Consider the following 20,477-nt stretch of genomic DNA (forward strand, 5'->3'; position numbering starts at 1 on the left):
CCCCCCCCACACACACACACACACACACACACACACACACACACACACACACACACACACACACACACACACACACACACACACACACACACACACACACACACACATACACACACACACACACACACACACACACACACACACACACACACTCTTGCTTTGTTTGCTTGTATAATCTGTTTGTCTGATGAGGTTTTTTTCCCTCCCTCCATAGCATTTTGATTGATTGATTGAATATTTTTTGCAAATAGTGTGGTATGATTACAATAGTGCTAAAAGGAAAACACAAAATGTATTCAATTCATACATTTCCATCATGCCCTTTATTGAGTCATCACCACTGGTCATTAATACATGCATAAATAAATGTTTAGTGATCATCATCCATTTTGCCATTCATGGCCTGTTTTAAGGTCCCTTCCTTTCCATTTCCCCAGCTTTGTCTTCATCCTGTCCTACTGGCAAATTCCTTGATTGATTAAAACAACTATGGTTCTCCCCTAGTTTAATGTTCTAAAAATGGCAAGGTTTGTGCAATTTCATGTGGTAATTCTCCTGACAGCACTGCTCTGCACCTTTCTAGAGCAGTTTTATGTAGTTGCAAATCTTTAGATCCATGATTTTAGGAAGTTGAAGAGAGAAAGGTGGCAGCTGTGTAAATGACCGCGTCTCTGGTTGTAGGAAGTCAGTCGATAGCGTTGCTGGTGGTTCATTATGTCAAGTTGGGTTTGTTAGTTTTCAGAATTTTGTAGACCATATGTATTTGAATTCCTTTGCAAATAGTTGCCACTTCAATCTTTAATGTAAACGGGCCTTATGCCACACTGAACTAACCGGACTAAACCAGACTCTTCCATTAGGAGATCAATCGGTGTGCGGACTTCCCTTCTTTTTCTCATGTACGTATTGTTGTCCAGCACCCGACTTACTGTGTTAGGATGTGCATGCTTACCCCTCGTTCCACACTGAACTAACCCCCTTGCTGTTGCTGTATATTTCATAACATGATATACACATTTGAGCCATACTTCATAAAGTAGCCTACAGACAGGGGAGCGTATTCATAGAGGTGGCTGTTGGCCCTGAGCCGGGTGGGGGTACAATTAACATTCTCTTTGTTGTTTACCTGGGAGACAGAAGGTCTCCATCCCCCCTTCCTGCCTTATACAGTTGCAAATCGAATCAGGGACTCAGAGTGTGATCTATTGTTTGTCTGGGTGGGGTCTCACCTTTTGAAGGCTGACCCCCACCCACTTATTCAATGCTATAAAGACCATACTGAAATGTGACTTAGTGTGTGTGCCACTCCAAGCCGTGAGGCTGCAGGAGCTGGCTGTGGGACCTTGGGGTCCAAAGAACGTTTGTACTTTGAAATAAATCGGAAGCAAACTAACCTCACTGACTGGAGTGATGACTCAATTCATTCTACAACCATTCATACACACCACTGGAACAACAAACTAACTACAATATGGCGTTGTTGGCAACTACAAAAGTGCAGTACTGTAGAACCTTTAAGTCTGTGGTTTTCAGATACCACACTGTGTTGTTGCAGGGGCCCTCTTTGTACTGATGTCCCTTGGGGGCTGGGTGATGTGGTACAGTGGGAACATTGAGGGTCTTTCCGCTCGTAAAGAGCGGGGCCACATCGGCAGTGCCATCGACCATCTGGCTCGCACCCTCAGCCGCAAGATCCGCACCCGCCTCCACCGCTGACCCCTGGGGTCAGGAGGCGGTTGAAATCACACAGGTAGGTGGTGATTCTCTTGGAAAGCAGAGTAAATGTGGTGAGAATTAAAAAAATTATAATAATTGTAGGAAAAAAATTCAATTCTGTCTTGGGTTGGGTGTAGAGACAGGTGATGGTTTGTAAAGCCTAGAGAAGTGAGGCACTTGGGTGTCACAGATGTAAAGTACCAGTATGTCCGCCACCGCTGAGTCTAGGGGGTTGAATCCACCGCCCCAAAGCACTATACAAACACGATTGACCATGTACAGGGGTGGGAAGCTGGGGGGGAGGATGATCTTTGTGACTGAGCTAGTGCCTGCCTGGGGTGGTGTCTGTCAGCATGGGGTTTTGAACGGGAGGAGTAGGACAGAGGAGCTATCTGGTGGATGCACTGGAAGGTGAGCCAGTAGGGTACAGCAGCAGTGGCAAGTGAAGTCAGAAATGTGTGGGTTAAATGGTGACTAAATTGGTTGATAAAAGGGTTCAAACCAATTGGCTACTCTTGAAAAGAAAAGGCCTGCAAAAGTGGGGAATTTATTTTAAATATGGCTTTGAAAAGTCAAAGTTGATAATGGCCAAAACAAAGGTCTGTGAAAGTAACTTTACTCCTGTCTCAATAAATAAGGAAATCCTAATAGTAGTGTGGAACACCCTGTCACTTTTCTGTAAAAGAAAGATTTTAGATTTTAATATATTATTTATTAGTTATGTGTGTATTATTATTTACTGTTATTCTCTCTGACATTGTTTGCTTGTTTGTTTGTGTTTTAAACAGGCTTTATATCTTCTTTGTGGATGGAATACCATTTCTACAATCCCTGCATTTTCTTAATGAATTCCTTTCATTTAAAAAAATGCTCTACGGGTAACTGGAACTGTCAGTATTAATACAACGTTGGATCAAACTGTTACATCTCTGACATCTGCACTATACTGACAGACGTCTACGTTTCAGCGCTGTTGTTGAGAACCATCTTACTAAGTTGAGGGCTTCGTTCTGATGGAACATAAATGATGGTTAACAGTGTTACAAATTTAAGCATGCCAAACACATTTCAGTTATAAGAGTGCAGTGTTCTGACAGCCATGCTGCTCATGTTTTTATCCTCTTCTTTTATAGTGAATGTTTGTTTTACACATGATTGTAAATGTTATTGAATTGAACGTGTTTCTGTCTTTGTACTGCAGTATGATGTGTTGCTCATGAATGTTGACCAGTTCACCTTGTTTCAGTAAATTGTCATAAATATCTAAATTGCTTGGATCAATCTTTGAAGCCCTCTTGTACTGTGATTTACATTGGAGCTAGTTGGCTGGCCTTCTTATCCAGAGTGGTGTTTTATTACAATAAGTTATATTGTGTCATGTTAGCTGACACAGCAACTTACAAGGAGTGAACAGGTGGGGGCGCCAGTGCTCAAAATATGCTACAACGGCACAGATGAGAGCAGGGGTTCTCAAAATGGGGTCCACTGGGACACCCAGTGGTCCTTGAGATGATTCCAGGGGGTCCCCAGCAAAAATGAGTTCATATTAGCATCAAAATCAATTTAACCACTTTAACCCGATATACATCGGATATAGAAATATATATATATATATATATATATATATATATACATATTGAAAGAATGTGAAACATTTTGACAACACAAATCTTGTATACCATAGGTTTCCCTGGCACAAATTTTTTTTTGGGGGTATTTGGGGTGGAAATGTGATGTCCACAAATGAGACATTCCTCAAAAAGGCTTTTACCTTGTGTGAACTATTCTATTGCACCTACATTTGGTGTGTACTGATACATAAATATGAACATTATTAATTAATAAAAAATTAATTCAAATTATGGCCTGTGAATTAAAACAAATTGTGCATTTCTTTGGGAAAGACATTTTTGATGGTGTATGTCTGCAATGCTAAGTCATAAAAAGAGATCGTGTGTGTGTGTGTGTGTGTGTGTGTGTGTGTGTGTGTGTGTGTGTGTGTGTGTGTGTGTGTGTGTGTGTGTGTGTGTGCGTGTGTGTGTGTGTGTGTGTCTCATTATATCATGTTCAGCAGTTTGACTGTTAAAAAACAAATAGCCACTTGGAAGGCGCTCCATACTGAGTTATTGACACCTGAAACCAGTTTGATTTGTTGATTGTATATCATAATTAAATATAACTAATATTAATAAATAAAATATAGCAAAATCATAGGATATACTAACATTTATATTTGTATCTAATATTACTGCTGAATACTGTAAAATTCAACATTAGCCAATCAGTTCACTCCAAATAGCCTATAATACATGAACCTATCTTTGCATTAATGATGAAATTGGCTAAATCTCTCTCACACTGTTTAGTATAAATCCTTGGTTTCACTTTTAACAACCTCTGTGGGTGAAATCCCCCTAGAAACACATGATGTTCAATATTGTTGCATTTCGATTGGCTAGAAGGTGCTGGCGCTTATCTCGAATACCGAGTTGGAACGACTCATTATAAGGGTTGCCATGTCCGCTTATTATAAGCGACTTTGGGCTTTTTTTCCTGTAAGTTGCTTGTAAATATTGGTTAATGGCGGGTTGCGTTTTTTTGGGCTTGTTTCTTAAAAGTGTAGTTGCTTATTTGGGCTTGTTTCCTAATGTTTTTTTTTTAAATTATTATTATGGTTGAAACCAGTGGTTCTCAAACATTTTGTAAATATTGTGTTCCAATACCTTCCAGGGACCCCTCATATACCAGATTTGTGGATTGTGTTGTTAGAATCATGTTTCAAAAATATTCCACATTTTGCACTTTTTTCCAATACTTTTTTTTAAAATAGCAGATCTACAAGCTCACAACTGAATAGCCAATACGTTTAAAGGTCGAAGGGCTCGTTTCTTTTGGGATTGTTTTCATAGACTTGGTTGCTTGTTTATCTCCCAACACCTGGCAACACCGCTCACTTACACAGTGTACTGTGTAGACACTAGACACTAGACAGCAGACACTGAGCTCAACCTAACGTTCTTCAGACCGATGTCAAGATGAGAGAGTTTGTCATAGGCCTGCTGTTGCTGTTCTTCAATGTCGCATCTCCAGGTAAAGCCAATTCTTAAATTCTTTCATTTAAACTTAAAAAGTGTATTTTACATTACTGTGATTTAGCCTCACTTTACTTCAGCTGGTCTAGACCAGTGGTTCTCAACCTTTTCAGGCCGTAGCGTGACCCCCCAAAATAATCATGAACTCGTTCTCATGCTATTCATCAAAAATGTGGAATGCCCTACCAAAAGGAGTAAAGGAGTGTAAAACCCTACTCACTTTCAAAACTGCCCTAAAGATACACCTTCAGGAGGCTGCAATTCGAAAATGGCCCCTGTCTAAGTCTTAACTAGCCCTGGTTCTGAGCGTTAGTGAGAGGGAACTCACTTGCGCTGAACCAGGGCTAAGTCTTAACCTACCCCCCCTACCCCCCTACCCCCCCTCTTTCATTTTCTTCTTTTGTATATATTTTTTTCACTCTTCATTCCAGTAACTTGTAAGCTGATTGTATGACATTCTGTATAGTAGTGTGTATATCTGTCTCTTATATGTCATCATGATTTGTGTGCATGGGGTTCTCATCTTAAACAAGCTCAGTGCTTAATGAGTCTTCCAGTTTAGTAGACCTTGTATTGTGAATTTGTACTTCCATGTACTGCTATTCTCATGTCTTACTAAATAAAAGTACATCAATCAAACCAAGTTATCATTGAAAGCAAACCGTTGACCTACTTTATTAACACTTTAATTGAGATATTGATTCTTCATCACAATTTTAATCTCACTATTCAGTAAATGCAGAGTGTTCTGTTGTGTCTGACATCAGCATATATTATGTTAGTTTGTGACATCCACCATCCACTGCGTGTGTTGGCCATTGTAATAATATAGGATATTATTGCTGAAGAGCATCACAAGTTAAAAGGTTGACAAGAACAAACAGACAGAGAGACAGAGAAAGACAGATGCACACAGAGACAGGCAAACAGACCGACCTATAGAAAAAAGGTACACTTACAGGTAAAAAGACACAAAGACAAATAGACTGGCAGACAGATGGACAGAGACAGACATGGTTTCCTATAGATTGAATGGAAAACAGAAATGATCTGTTAGAAGTGTTCTCTTGTTTGTAAAGCTAAAGGAATTCCGCGTCATTTATTGTTGTGATTGAATCAAAATTTGTATGTGTAATTAAATAAAGTTATAAAGTTATATTTCCATTTTGTCTTACAGTGTCTCACTCCCTGAAGTACATCAACACTGCATCCTCTAAAGTCCCAAACTTCCCAGCGTTTGTGTCTGTTGGGATGGTTGATGATGTTCAGATGGTTCACTATGACAGCAACACACAGAGAGCAGTTCCCAAACAGGACTGGATGGACCAGGTCACAACAGATTTCCCACAGTACTGGGAGACGGGCACTCAGAATCTCTTTGCTCAGCAGCTTACTAACATCAACAACATAGACGTCGTAAAGCAGCGCATGAACCAAACTGGAGGTACGTTTATGTTCCACTTACTTGCATACTGTTAAAATGATTTTATTCACATTGTTGGAAAGACAATCAATAAGATATCAACTATTTCATAGCTAAAACGTTTGTTTTGACCAGCCAATGTGACCGATAATATTCTAAATAACCAGCCAAATGCTAAATTATATCTGAATATGACAGCTTGAGCCTACTGCTGCACATTGATCCCCATCTTGTTTCACCGCCACAACTCAGTTTTGTGTGTGTGTGTGTGTGTGTGTGTGTGTGTGTGTGTGTGTGTGTGTGTGTGTGTGTGTGTGTGTGTGTGTGTGTGTGTGTGTGTGTTTAATAGGATTTTAATGGTTATAAATCTACATATTGTAATGTTGTTACTTCATATCATAGCCTAATAATAATTGTTATAATACTTTTAATATAAATTGAAAATACTATACATTTTATCGGTCAAGTTGGCCAACAATATTTATATTTAACGACCAATTTATATCTAGTCAGCCAATGGCCGGCATCTACAGTACCGGCTTATGGAAACCTTGGTCAGTAGACTGACTATAGACTAGTGTATATTACTATACTGTACTAGTGTACTGTCTATAGACTAGTGTATATTAGTATACTGTACTAGTGTACTGTCTATAGACTAGTGTATATTAGTATACTGTACTAGTGTGCTGTCTATAGACTAGTGTATATTAGTATACTGTACTAGTGTACTGTCTATAGACTAGTGTATATTAGTATATTGTACTAGTGTGCTGCTGACTATAGACTAGTAGTGTACACAGTGTTTCATCCACTGGTCTCCTAACATAATAAACAAACCTCTAGAAGTTGATGCATTGGCCCCTCCTATTGTCCTGGAAATTAATATATTCTGTATTATATTGCATTCATAAATTTACTCTGAGAGAGTCGAAGGAGTAATTCAGAGCATTCAGTGCGTTCCCATGTGTAAATTCAGATCACTGTGCTCTGGGAGCACACAAGAGCGCACACTTAGACAAACTGTGTCTTCATCACAGTATTGTCTGAGTGTCACGCTGCAAACAAGGAAGTTACGGCGAAATGTCATAGTTGTGTCTTGTTTGGTGAATGAATTTACCAAAAATGTCTGACTGCATTATCTTGCTAGCTTGTTAACCCATTAAGACCTGAAGCCGATTCTAGAAATGTCCTCTAAATCCCAACAGTATTCTGAAAAACATATGTTTCTATATCAGTGGTTCTCAAACTTTTTCATGTCAAGGACCTTCAAAATGATATGTGTTTGACCGCGGACCCCCATCTCAAAATATTTTGTTCCAGGGATCCCCAGAGCAAAGATTCAAGTTAAAAATGTTCGCTTTAAAACATATTGAAAGATTTGCACACATTTTCACGATTTTTCAAAAATAGCAGATCTACAAGCTCGTAGCGCGGCACTCGGTGCCGCGCTATTAGCTTGTATATCTGCTATTTTTGAATAGCCAAAGTGTAAATAAAATAATGCTTTTTTATCTCAAATCAAAAAGTGACACAGATGCATTTAGGTCACATGTAGGTCATATTGACACAAAACCATCATGTTTGATACCTCTAAAATTGTACAAACTTTATTTACTATCATGGCAATAATGTTAGTGTTTGTCATCTTTGGCACTCTGGGTCACCAATTCTCACTCATAAATTACTGTGTGTGTGTGTGTGTGTGTGTGTGTGTGTGTGTGTGTGTGTGTGTGTGTGTGTGTGTGTGTGTGTGTGTGTGTGTGTGTGTGTGTGTGTGTGTGTGTGTGTGTGTGTGTGTGTGTGTGTGTGTGTGTGTGTGTGTGCGCACATTAGTGAGTGTAGTAGATGGATTGTGTTGTTCTCAACACACCAGGTAGTAAAGACAGAATATTAACAACCCACAGTGAACTGTAGCAGGATGTCTGTTGTTTACACTATCTGCCTGTCTGTCTGTCTGTCTGTCTCTCAGGTGTCCACATCGTCCAGTGGATGTATGGTTGTGAGTGGGATGATGAGACTGGAGACATTGATGGTTTCGATCAGACTGGTTTTGATGGAGAGGACTTCATCTCATTGGACCTGAAGAGAGACACATGGGTCGCTGCAAAACCACAGGCTTTCATGACTAAACTGAGATGGGAGCAAAACAAAGCTCGCATGGCAAGCGATAAGCACTACCACACCACTGAGTGCATTGAATGGCTGAAGAAGTATCTCAACTATGGGAAGAAGACTCTGCAGAGAACAGGTACAACAACATTATATGATGGAGTTATTCTTAGATAAATATGTTAACATGTAGTAACATTACTATGAGAAGAACAGAGAACAGTTACAACACGAGGTGATGGAGTTGTACTTAACCCATTAAAACCGAGAAAGCATCATCTGTGTCATTTTAGATTTTAGCTATAGTATATATATAGCAACATAGGTTTTTCAGAAAACTCGTAGGATTTAGAACAGTGGTTCTCAAAAATAGCAGATGTGCAAAACAAATCCTCTCTTCTGGGGGTCCCTGGCACAAAACATTTATCATTTTACATACATACAATACATATCATTTTGGGGGTCCTTGGCACGAAATAGAACTTCTGATTTAGAAGGCATTTGTAATCAGCCTCAGGATTTAGACCTGGTAAGCCTCTACGTTGTTAAACCTTTCAATCCGGGAAAGCATCTGTGTCATTTTAGTTTTTGCTATTAGATATACAGTAGCTACATGATTTTTATTTATGTTTTACATTCTTTAAAACAAAATGTAAGCTTCTCAGACGGTTAGGATTTAGAAGGCGTTTTTAGAATCGTCCTCAGGTCTAAATGGGTTAACATGAAGAGAGAAGGTCTCCACGACAAGACAAGTCTGTGTCTCTGTCTGTCTGTCATTCTGACCAACACCCCTACATTGTCTTTTTGTTATTTTCTCTCTCTCTCTCCTGTCTTTGTTTCTAACCCCCTCTCTCTGTTTCTTTCTGATTTTTCATCCCTGATTTTCTCTTTTTCTCACTGTCCATTCTCTTACTATAGTAGATTTTTCTTATGTCTCTCATTTAATTTGTTCAAATATTTCATTGTTATGAAATACAACAGCTCAATAAATCCAAGCAAAGTCAACAAATCCACATTCAAATACAAACAACCCCTATAATATATTCTCTCTCTCTCTCTCTCTCTCTCTCTCTCTCTCTCTCTCTCTCTCTCTCTCTCTCTCTCTCTCTCTCTCTCTCTCTCTCTCTCTCTCTCTCTCTCTCTCTCTCTCTCTCTCTCTCTCTCTCTCTCTCTCTCTCTCTCTCAGAGCTTCCCTCTGTATCTTTCCTCCAGAAGACTCCAGCCTCTCCAGTGAGGTGTCACGCTACAGGTTTCTACCCAGGCAGAGCCATGATGTCCTGGACTAAAGATGGAGAGGAGCGCCAGGAGAACGGTGACTACGGAGAGCGCCCCAACCATGATGGAACCTTCCAGATGAGCGTTGACCTGGACCTGACCTCAGTCAAACATGAAGACTGGAAGCAGTACGACTGTGTGTTTGAGCTCTATGGGGTCAAAGAGGTCTTCAAGTACACACTGGACCGAGAGCTGATCAAGACCAACTGGGGTAAGACTGTTATTATAGGACTAAAGGAGGAATGGATGTGCTGACAAGAAGTTACATCAAATCATTATTAACCTGACTCTGTCATATGCATTATGAATTGTGGGTAAAGCCAGACACCAATACATCTATGACTCATATAAGTTTAAACCAAGTTTCTACAGCCGATCAAAGAGGTCACTGGCTGGATCACATGACTATAATCTTTAAAACCCAATCACAGATGTCAAATAGACTAGACCAGAGTGAGTCCCCTACTGAACACAGTGATTTAAATGACTCTACCCATAGACAGACAGACAGACAGACAGACAGACAGACAGACAGACAGACAGACAGACAGACAGACAGACAGATAGATAGATATTTCCTCTATTTCATTTCTGTTTTCTGCAGTGGTGGAAAAAGTACTCACATGTTTTACTTAAGTAAAAGTATCAGTAAGTTGTAGATCGAATATTTTCAAATAGCCAAAGTATATAGGGAAGAATTGGTTAATGCGTGTTTTGTAATAATAATAAAGATCTACAAAGTAACTAGTAACTAAAGTTTTGGTAGTGGAGTAGAAGTAAAAGTACTGAAAATGTAAAATATTCCAGTCAAGTAAAGATTCCTCAAATTTGTACTTGGTGCTTTTTGAGTACATGTACTTAGTTACTTTACACCACTGGTTTTCTGTTTTTTATTGCTCCAGTTAAACCCAAAGACAACATGACCGTCATCATCATCGCTGTGGTGGTTCTGGTTGTCATCGCCATCTTCGTTGGCCTCGGAGTTGTCGTGTACAAGAAGAAGACAGGTGAGGCAGTAGAATGATGTACATTTTGGTTTCTCAAATGATATAATTTCATTCATACTGAGCTAACCACTGTGATATCTCTTTACCTCTTTATTTCAGCTTCACCTCCTCCCACTCCATCTCGTAAGTAGCACTTTATTTTTTACTTCACATTCATCTGGTCTGATAATCCACTAACCCCAAAGTACATTCAACATTACTGACACAAACAATTGCATTAAGGAGTAAAGATTATCCTTAAATTGAACGTCAGAGCAAATAAAAACGTCAATGTAACGTCTCTGTTTGGGTGCCGGAGATAATTGTCACCATATTTTCATATTAGTCAAAGTGCATAAAGTCAGCCTAACATTTAATCATGCTGTCAGTTATAGTTGACATGTAGGCTCTATGTAAACTTACCACCGTAGGAACAGTGGTTACATACAGTATAGGGTGACTGTCATAGCTGGCTCTTGCCATGACAAATAATGGGGAAGGGAAACCAAGGTAAAGATATAACAAATGCAGTTTATTAAATAATTCCTAACAAAATGCAGCCAAAGCATAACAGGATGTGGAAGCAAAACATGATAAGGCTAATGATCCAATGTGGTGTGGAGTCAATCAGTAGTGTGTGTCAATGTAAACATTAGTGGAATATAGTACTGCAAGGTGTGTGGATGGAAAGTACAGTCAAAACCTTAAGTAACAAAGACGCATGGGGAATGAATAGAGGCTGGTGGAAGACAGCAGGTATGTATTCCCTGGATTTCTCTCCCTGAAATGGCAGTACTGCCATTTTATAGGCTCCTGAAGACACCGGCCCAGGTGCTCTCCAATGAGCCATTATAGCAGGAATGCAGGTTGCCCCACCCTGCTCACCTAGGAAGATGATTAGTAGCCAGGCAGCAGCTCTATACAAGGGAGTGGGGCATCACAATGACTGATTGACAACATCAGCCTCAGCTCAGTGTTTCATTCAGACAGGCAATGCATTTGTTCATGTTTTCTGATTGATTAGGTGATTGAACGTCTATGCAGCCACTGAAAACAACTATTATTATTTTAATTCTGTAGTGAATGTTGAAAACTGGGACATATTAGTGTTTTATTTAATTTCAAGTGAACCTGTAACCACGCCAAGGGGGTGCCACAGCAGATATACAAGCTCATAGCGCGGCTCTCGGTGCCACGCTATGAGCTTGTAGATCTGCTGTGGCACCCCCTTGGCGTGCCGTGAGGTTGTCACATGGTTACAGGTTCACTCAATTAAATAAAACCGTGTTTACATACATAAACATACGTTTTAGAGATATTTGTTGGGACTTGGGACACGCAGCTTGAAATCGGGACAATCCCGGCCAAACCGGGGCGTCTGTCACCCTAGTTACATAACCACAACATAACCGTGTGTGTGTGTGTGTATGCATGTGTCATACAGTAGGTGTTTAAACAAATAACAATACACCCCTGTTGATGGCGTATCCTAACTATGTATTTCTTACATTACAGATTCTGAGGTCATGATGAAACTGAATCCAGAGACACCTTCTTGCACATAGTAAGTCACTTTAATATTAGGTAGTGGTTCTCTCTTGTCTCAGGGGTTTCTATTCTAGGTAGTTCATTGCATGCACTCAGTGGACCATGTCGAAATCTACAATGAAAGCCAGCTGTACTATGAGACTCCAGGACGAGAGCTTAGAAATATTATAAGTTGGGCGACCCGATAGCCGAATGGTTTGGGCACATTATACCACAAAATGCCCTCTTCAGCATTCCCCTGGTTAAACTCCTGACTGACCAGACTGTTTGCTGTGTGTCATTCTGCACTCTGTCTGCCTTTCCTGTCTCTTTCTCACTGTCGTTATTGAAATAAAGGAGGTATGGTATAATTACAAGCAGCATTATTTAGATGTAATGATCACCTCATCCATTTGTTGTAATTTTATTGATTAACGGTTTAATTTGAGGTTTCCTGTGTTTTCAGGAAACCTCAATATTTAACAGTAACAGCTTTTACAACAAGTTAAACTGTTTAAATTAATCAAATGATGATATTTTTAACAGAATGTATATCCCCCCACCCCAAACTGATGTATATAATGTTGAAATGTAAGTGATTTTTTTAATGATCAGTTGATCAGTATTTTTGTTTTCTCTGTGTTAATTCTTGTCATTTTAGGTTTGCAGACAGATGCACTGGAGCAAGTAGAGACGTTCTCACCATCTCTCTCTCTCTCTATGAATGCTGTGAGAAGTGGGTTATAAACCATTCATTCAACCATTTATAAACAAGGGTCAGTAATCCATTACAGTTGCAGATAAAACATAATTACATTATTCATACTTTCAAAATAAAGGCAATCATTTGTGAGTTATATTATAGACAACCACAATGCTTTTCAGTGTATTGTCAATTAGAATAAACTCACATTTAATGTCATATGATTGGTTGAAGATGATAATCACAATCATCGAGTTGGGCTATTTTTTGTCATTAAAGTGTTTTGTAGGTATTCAGTCATGGATTACTTAAAGTCACCCTTTTAATCTAGATTTTTAAGCTTTCTATAAATCCTTTATGAATACTAATTGGGCTTACAAGCCATGTCTAATAATTCCTTATAATTTTTTTTAAAGATGTCCACTTTACACCTTTACACAAAGCAGTTTATATCCTCAAAGAGAAGGATAGAATAGATGATGTTTTTGTGTCATTATGACGTTATGGGCCAAAATGCTGACACGAAAATAAAACTGTAATTCATTCATTCATTCATTGTACACATACATACACACTTATACATGTACACTTTTGTTTACACACTGTAACACATATGCACATCAACATAGAACATGTACATACAAGCATGTATGCTCACACATACACAATACTTATTTGGACAAAAAAAGAATGTGAGTTCAACATTGATTTCCCCATGATGTAAATAATTGAATTTTATTTTCCTATTGCGTTTTCACTGTGTGTTTTTAAACTTTTGTCTTTAAAAAAGAAAAAAAACTTTAATTGATTGGTTATGAGGGGATGTGTTTGATCTCTTTTAAGTTTTTTGTACATATTGAAAATAATGAAGAATGCTTCAAATATGTTAAAGACTTAGATACGTGTCTACTAAATGAAGGCCAGATGATTTTCATTGTTGTTGCATTCATTTATAGGCCTACTGCTAATCTCATTTTTAATAAAGACCCAAATACTCTTAACAGTCTGCCTCTTTCTTTTAGAATCATAAATAAATAGCCGTGATTGTGTCAAATATGGATATTGTCAGAGTAGTCAGTATGACCATATACACTTTAGAAAATGTATCATTGTTTTGAAACAATTCATCTAAATGTTATCATTATTGTTAAATTGTTAAACATTAAGACAGCACTATATAACCTTTTTAATGGATAAAATGTAATTTTGTCCAATCTGTATGGTAGAGTATGGTAATACAATATAACTTATACTATTGGAGTGGTTGTATTGTGTCTCCCTGCTCTTCTATTGAGACATTTAGATTGTGTCAAAGGTCATGTCTCACCTAGACACAGGATCTGACAAAATAATTTACATGATGGTTCAGCACTAGTGCAGGAAACCGGCTTCAAATCTGGGGTAGAAGAGGAAAGTTACATAGTGCCAAATTCACATTTTTCTTTGTTAAGCATCATAGGGACTACTGTATCCTTTAATTCAGGGTGAGATATGTGTTTTTTATCTTTGGTTAAACCTTCTGATGTGTTAGACACTTTGTCTGGTGACTGGTCATAACTTTTGAAGTTCTATTATGTTCTATAAATAACATTCACATCACAACAGAATTGAAGTGGATGATCAAGTTGGAAATCACTTGGCACTGTGTTGGATAAATGAAGACAGTAGATTAATTACTTTAAAGTATCATGTTATCTTTATATACACTCTCAAACTCATAATCTCTAATCTCCATGTAAGAAACTATAGTTATCAGCTGCATATATCATTTATAATGTGAACAGAGGTAGGATGGTCTACACTTCACTACACATCAAATTAACCGTCACCTGCTCGCCTTAAAATATCCTAGTTTGTAAACCTGCGTGTGAACAAACAAGGTCTCTAGGATTCAGCAGACGTGGTGAATGTCTTGTCTCTCCATGTGGGCTGAATGTGAACCGCTCCCTTTAGACCGAACATTCTGCCAACCAGAAAGTGAAACCAAACACACTCTTTTATCATGTTAGATTTAACAAAAAAAACTCCACCTCATGCATCTTGTTATTCATCTTATGTCCTTTCCATTATGCATTCAGATGTGTCACCTGTGTTCATGTGGTATATTTTATGTGTGTGTGTGTCCACAAGGAGCACAGCACAGGAATAATCTAGGCCTACTTGATCTTATTATATTCTAATAATATTTTATTATGGATATTCTAATAGTGTCCATCCATAATTAATGAATGTCATTCATTAAGATCTATTCAACTTCACGTGTCTTTTGTCTCCTGTATTCCCCTGGCCTAAATAAAAACCTGCCACACTGAATCCTTCCTGGCAACAAATGATGTCACAGAAGTTCAATTTTATTAGATCTCCACTAGCCAGGTCGAAGGCCAGGGATGTTTTTTGCCTGTGTGTGTGTGTGTGTGTGTGTGTGTGTGTGTGTGTGTGTGTGTGTGTGTGTGTGTGTGTGTGTGTGTGTGTGTGTGTGTGTGTGTGTGTGTGTGTGTGTGTGTGTGTGTGCGCGTGCATGTGTGTGCCTCCTATTTCATACTGATACAGCTAATAATCACTGATACTGTTGAATATGACTACTTGCCTTGCTATTATAGTGGTCCCTGTTTTTAGACGTTTGGGGGTCTGTCCTCCATCAAGAAGAGCCTAAACAGTGTTTCTATAAGAACACAAGTTGAGAGGAGGGAAGGAGAGTGATAGTGATAATAGATGTCTGCACAAAACTAAACAGAGTTTAAGAAAGTGCACAAATAGGCATATTCTACCTTAAACCGTAGTTGTGTTGTGTAACTTGACTTCAAATCTAAAAGATAACACTTTGGCTTGTTATCCTGTTCAACGCTGAACAACAGTATCCATTTCATTTTACATGTTTTCTCGTTACTATGCTGAATATTGATGATAAATGTAATAAATAAAGCCATACCTTGATGCGTTGTCGAAATTAAATCCCAAAGGTGGGGTGTCATGCAGAACATAACACCACATCTTCACCTCACTTGAGTGTGCACAGCATCTAACAGTGCACTGTTTTTTATTTGACTGTATTTCATTCTTATACTTTCTTTCTTCAAGAGTTATGAGTTCAGACAATATGGCTTGATTGGATTTGTATTGTTCCACGGCAACAGTGGAAAGCCCCTATCCAACAATAGCTTTTTATTGATGTTTTTTGGCACTTTTCCTGGTTGATATGCAATGATAAAGGTGCTGCTATGGTTGACAGTCAGCACCATGGGAAATCACCACCACCACCACCTATCGACAACTTTAAGGGTTGGATGAGGCAACATCATGGTTGGTTATTTGTCAACACGTCTACTGTCTGCAACGAAATGGCACCCAAAGAATCTAAATCCATGCTGTCGACAAAGCCAACAGGCCAAGCTGTGATGCAAAATGGCGGGAAGTGACGTTTCATCTGAATTGCTTACCAATAAAAAGAAAAGACAAAGGACGTTGCATTTGACACAGTGGACCACAACGTCCTGCTCTGGCGTTTGCAGCACCTAGTGGGTATCTGTGGCACTGCGCTAGGGTGGTTCAGGTCCTACCTGACAGGCAGAACCATGTCTGTCAGCGCCGCTGGCTCAGAATCCTCCCCGGCTCCGTTGTCCTATGGTGTTCCACAGGGCTCAATTTTAGCTCCGGTGCTCTTCTCTTTATATCTCCTGCCGCTAGGGTCCATCCTCAGGAAACATGGCATTTTATTCCATTTTTATGCTGATGACAGCCAGATCTACGTCCCCCTGAAGAAGAAAGACGCTGCTCCTAAAGCTCTTCTCTCTTGCCTGGACGACATTAAAGCCTGGATGGCCCTAAGCTTTCTAAGCTTTAACGAAAAGAAAACTGAGGTGGTGGTGTTTGCCCCAAATGGTTCTTGTAACCCCCCTCCATTTGATCTAGGCCCCCTGGCTCAGTTTGTGAAGCCAACAGTCTCCAACCTGGGTTTTAAAATGGACAACGAGTTTAAGTTAGATCGCCAAATTAGTTCAGTGGTGAAGTCTAGCTTTTTTCACTTGAGACAGCTGGCCAAAGTAAAACCCTTTTTAACCACACAGCACTTTGAGACAGTAATCCATGCATTTATTACTTCTCGGCTGGATTACTGTAACGCCCTCTATCTTGGAGCCAGTCAATCTTCCCTTGCACGCCTCCAGTTAATACAGAATGCTGCTGCCCGTCTTCTAACTGGCACGCGCAAGAGAGAGCATATAACTCCCATCCTCGCCTCTCTCCACTGGTTGCCCGTGCACTTTAGAATCCAGTTCAAGGTTCTGCTTTTGACCTTTAAATCATTAAGTGGTCTCGCCCCCCCATACCTCTCTGAGCTCCTCCACCCCTACTCTCCTGCCCGCTCCCTCAGGTCAGCTGACCAGATGCTGCTGGAGGTTCCGAGGGCGAAGCGGAAGCTTAGAGGGGACAGAGCTTTTTCGGTCGCGGCCCCCAAGCTCTGGAACGACCTTCCCCTGCAGATTAGGCAAGCCCCTTCTCTGGCCATTTTTAAATCCTCTCTTAAAACGCACTTTTATTCTTTGGCTTTTAACATAGCATGAGACCTCTGACCCTGTGCTGCCCCCCCCTCAGTTTTTCTTGTTTTGTGTGTTGTCATTGTATACTGTGTTTTTAGCTACTGTTTTACTTATTACCTATGCACTGTACAGCACTTTGTGGCAGCTGTGGTTGTTTGAAATGTGCTCTATAAATAAAGTTGAGTTGAGTTGAGTTGAGTTATTATTGCACTGTAGTAATAGCAGTAAATAATAGCAGATATACAGGATCATAGCGCGGCACCGAGTGCTTGTAGATCTGCTATATTTTTTTAAATCGCAGCACTTGTGCCGTGCTATCAGCTTGTAGATCTGGTATTTTTGAATAGCCCAAAGAAATCTAAAAATGACACAGATGCGTTCCCCGGAATGAATGGGTTAATAGTTAATACCCAACATGAAAGACTAAAGTATCAAACTCCTCCCAGTCTATTTATTTCTGCATGTGAAGTTTGGTAAAACAGCACCACAACAATGTACCAGTTGTCAGCAACACACATAAGATCATACCATACTGACACACTGGAAAACCCCTTCTCTGCTTTCTTTCACTTTCATTTAATCTGTCTTGTAGTTCAGCTCTTGACTCAGCCAAGCTACGGCCAAGTGAATGCAACAACTGTGGGTCTGATACAACGCATTTCATTACATTTTAGGCATTTAGCTGACACTGTCTTCCAAAGGACTTATGCTGGGGTTACTGGTGTACTGGACACACATGGCTTTTTATGGAGATATCAACACATCAGGATCAACTATGCAATATTGTTTTTAATACAAATTGTAAGACAGTACACACTATGTACCACAGATCTTCTCCTCTGGCAGGGCACTTTAAGACATCCCAAGGTTGAACAATATTTATATTTTCTACTTGCAGGTAAAATGCATGCAAATCATTTCTTAAAAAATGAAAGAGGTCCTTTCTATAGATACATTTATATGTATTTACTGACGTCCTGTTGTACAGTATTTAACATTCTACTTTACGTGTTACAAAATCACAATATGGCAAATGACAACCTACTGTACAGTGAACAGAATGCCTAGTAATGAATCAGAACAAAAGTAATGAAGCGCAGAGCATGTAAAGGCTTAATAGGCCTATGTGCTAATTAAGGGGGGGACCTGGCCCCCGCTTCCAGCACATATTAGTCCTATCAGTCTTATGTATGGGTATCTGCCTGCAGATACATACAGTAGGGCTGCCTGCAGATACATTTTATACATGGGCTGTAGCTACCATGTATAAAATGTATTCCTACATCATTAAATCTACAGAAACTGGATTGTTTATAGGGAGGAATGAATTACATCCAGTATTTGTATAATACTGTACGTAAACTTAGTTAAATAGCATAATTATTTAAATTGCCTAAATAGTTTGAGTGCAGTGTTAATATTATTGCATGAGTTTGTGTGATGTATCGCAATTTGTATTCAGCATCACAATGCTGAATAGTGGTGGTGTTTTACACCCCAACGGAAACAAGTCCGCAAGGACTTTTTTGGTCGGACCTTTTAGACAAAAGTATTATAAATGTAACTGTGTTGTTTTACATTCTTTTGCCTAATAACATTTTTAATCAAACCTTGTGAATAGAGCAGAGCTGAAACTCAGTGAAACGTTTTAAATGTACAACCAAGTGAAATAGAAATGGCCTGCATAGTGTACACAGCATAACCTGTTTGATTTGTGAAACCTGCATCATATCAAATAAACACATGGTATCCAAAATGAGAATGGTGAGAGGTCAAGTATGAGGACAAACTCTGAGTTTAGGCAGTGGTCAAAGTAAGTAACTAAGTACATTTACTCAAGTACTGCACTTGAGTAACATTTTCCAAATATTTTGTTTTTCAACTTTTGGGGAAAAATAGCCAATTTAACACCGAGGGGCCTTTTCTTCCTTGGTGCCCACCTATCCTGTTACCATTAGGCCTAGGCTAGGCCTACATTATGTCAAACTCGCTGAATCTGCAGTTTCTAAATATAAAAACTCCTGTCTCTATTGTAAATAGGCTACACTCAGTGGTGGAAAAAGTAGCTTACTCAAATGTTTTACTTACTTAAGTAAAAGTATCAATACTGCAATGTAGAAATAGTCTGTTAGTGGTGTAGAAGTAAAAGTACAGAACATTGGAAATACTTCGGTACAGAACATTGGAAATACTTCAGTAAAGTAAAAATGTTCTCAAAATTGTACTTAGTTACTTCACCACTGGCTACACTACACAACACACACGCTGGGGGATCAAACGAAAAAGTCACGGTTTTGAGAGGTGTGGGGGGGGGGGGGGGGGAAACCACGTGATTTCTTGTAATCTATGGTTAGGCATAAACGAAAGTTAGGAAACCTTCATCAACGCTCCTGGCACGATAGACTGTATGGGCACAATATGGTCTTTGCTGCCATCCAGTGGTAGAAATAAGACATGAACGTGCTATGGAACTGTATCCAAATGTTGAGTATCTGTACTTTTTAGTGTATTGTCCCCCCCCCTCCCCCCAATTTCTTTTTGATTACTACTCGTGGTGTATATGATGTTTTTGCATTGTATATTTGTTTGTCATAAAACATTTTGATGAATTGAATACACAGGACCCGAATGGAAACAAGCCATAGTGCTTTCTTGGGTTTTAATCCTTTTAGTAGACCTTGTATTTAATTTGTTTTACTTTTTTTTTATTGCAAACTGTTAATAAAGTATTTAATCAATCAATCAATCAATCAATCAATCAATCAATCATCTAATCAACTAGTTTGACCAGACTGAATTCTCACAGGTCACCACTTGAGATGGACATTAGTACAGTGTAATTCCCAACAAATTACAATCTGCAGCACTGCAAGTACTCTTCTTTTCACCTTTAATGAACTGAGTGGGCATCATTATCTCAAAATGTCCAATGGCTGTGGTTCGTTGGGAATTAATATTCTTTATTGAGTTGTTGACTTTGTCTCTTTTTATTGAGTTTTACAGTGGTGTTTCAATTGTACTCAGACTCGATGTGTTAATGGTCCTTTCATAAGATGATGACCTGTATGCCGAAATATAAATGGCCCACACAAATAGTTTATATGATAA

At 39.1% G+C, this 20,477-nt stretch overlaps 1 protein-coding gene across 1 annotated transcript in view; it reads left to right on the plus strand.

The window, feature by feature from the left end:
- LOC308095490 (uncharacterized protein) overlaps positions 1–13,835 on the plus strand; it is a 66,836-nt gene extending 53,001 nt beyond the window's left edge. The window contains exons 14-15 of the mRNA XM_080442547.1: positions 12,120–12,168; positions 12,793–13,835. Coding sequence (XP_080298673.1) covers positions 12,120–12,168; position 12,793 — 50 coding nt within the window. The 3' untranslated portion in view covers positions 12,794–13,835. The remainder of the gene's footprint in view (positions 1–12,119; positions 12,169–12,792) is intronic.
- Positions 13,836–20,477: the final 6,642 nt, after the last annotated feature.

This window comes from Gymnoscopelus braueri (assembly GCF_963280865.1).
Source record: "Gymnoscopelus braueri genome assembly, chromosome: 11".
NCBI lineage: Eukaryota > Metazoa > Chordata > Actinopteri > Myctophiformes > Myctophidae > Gymnoscopelus > Gymnoscopelus braueri.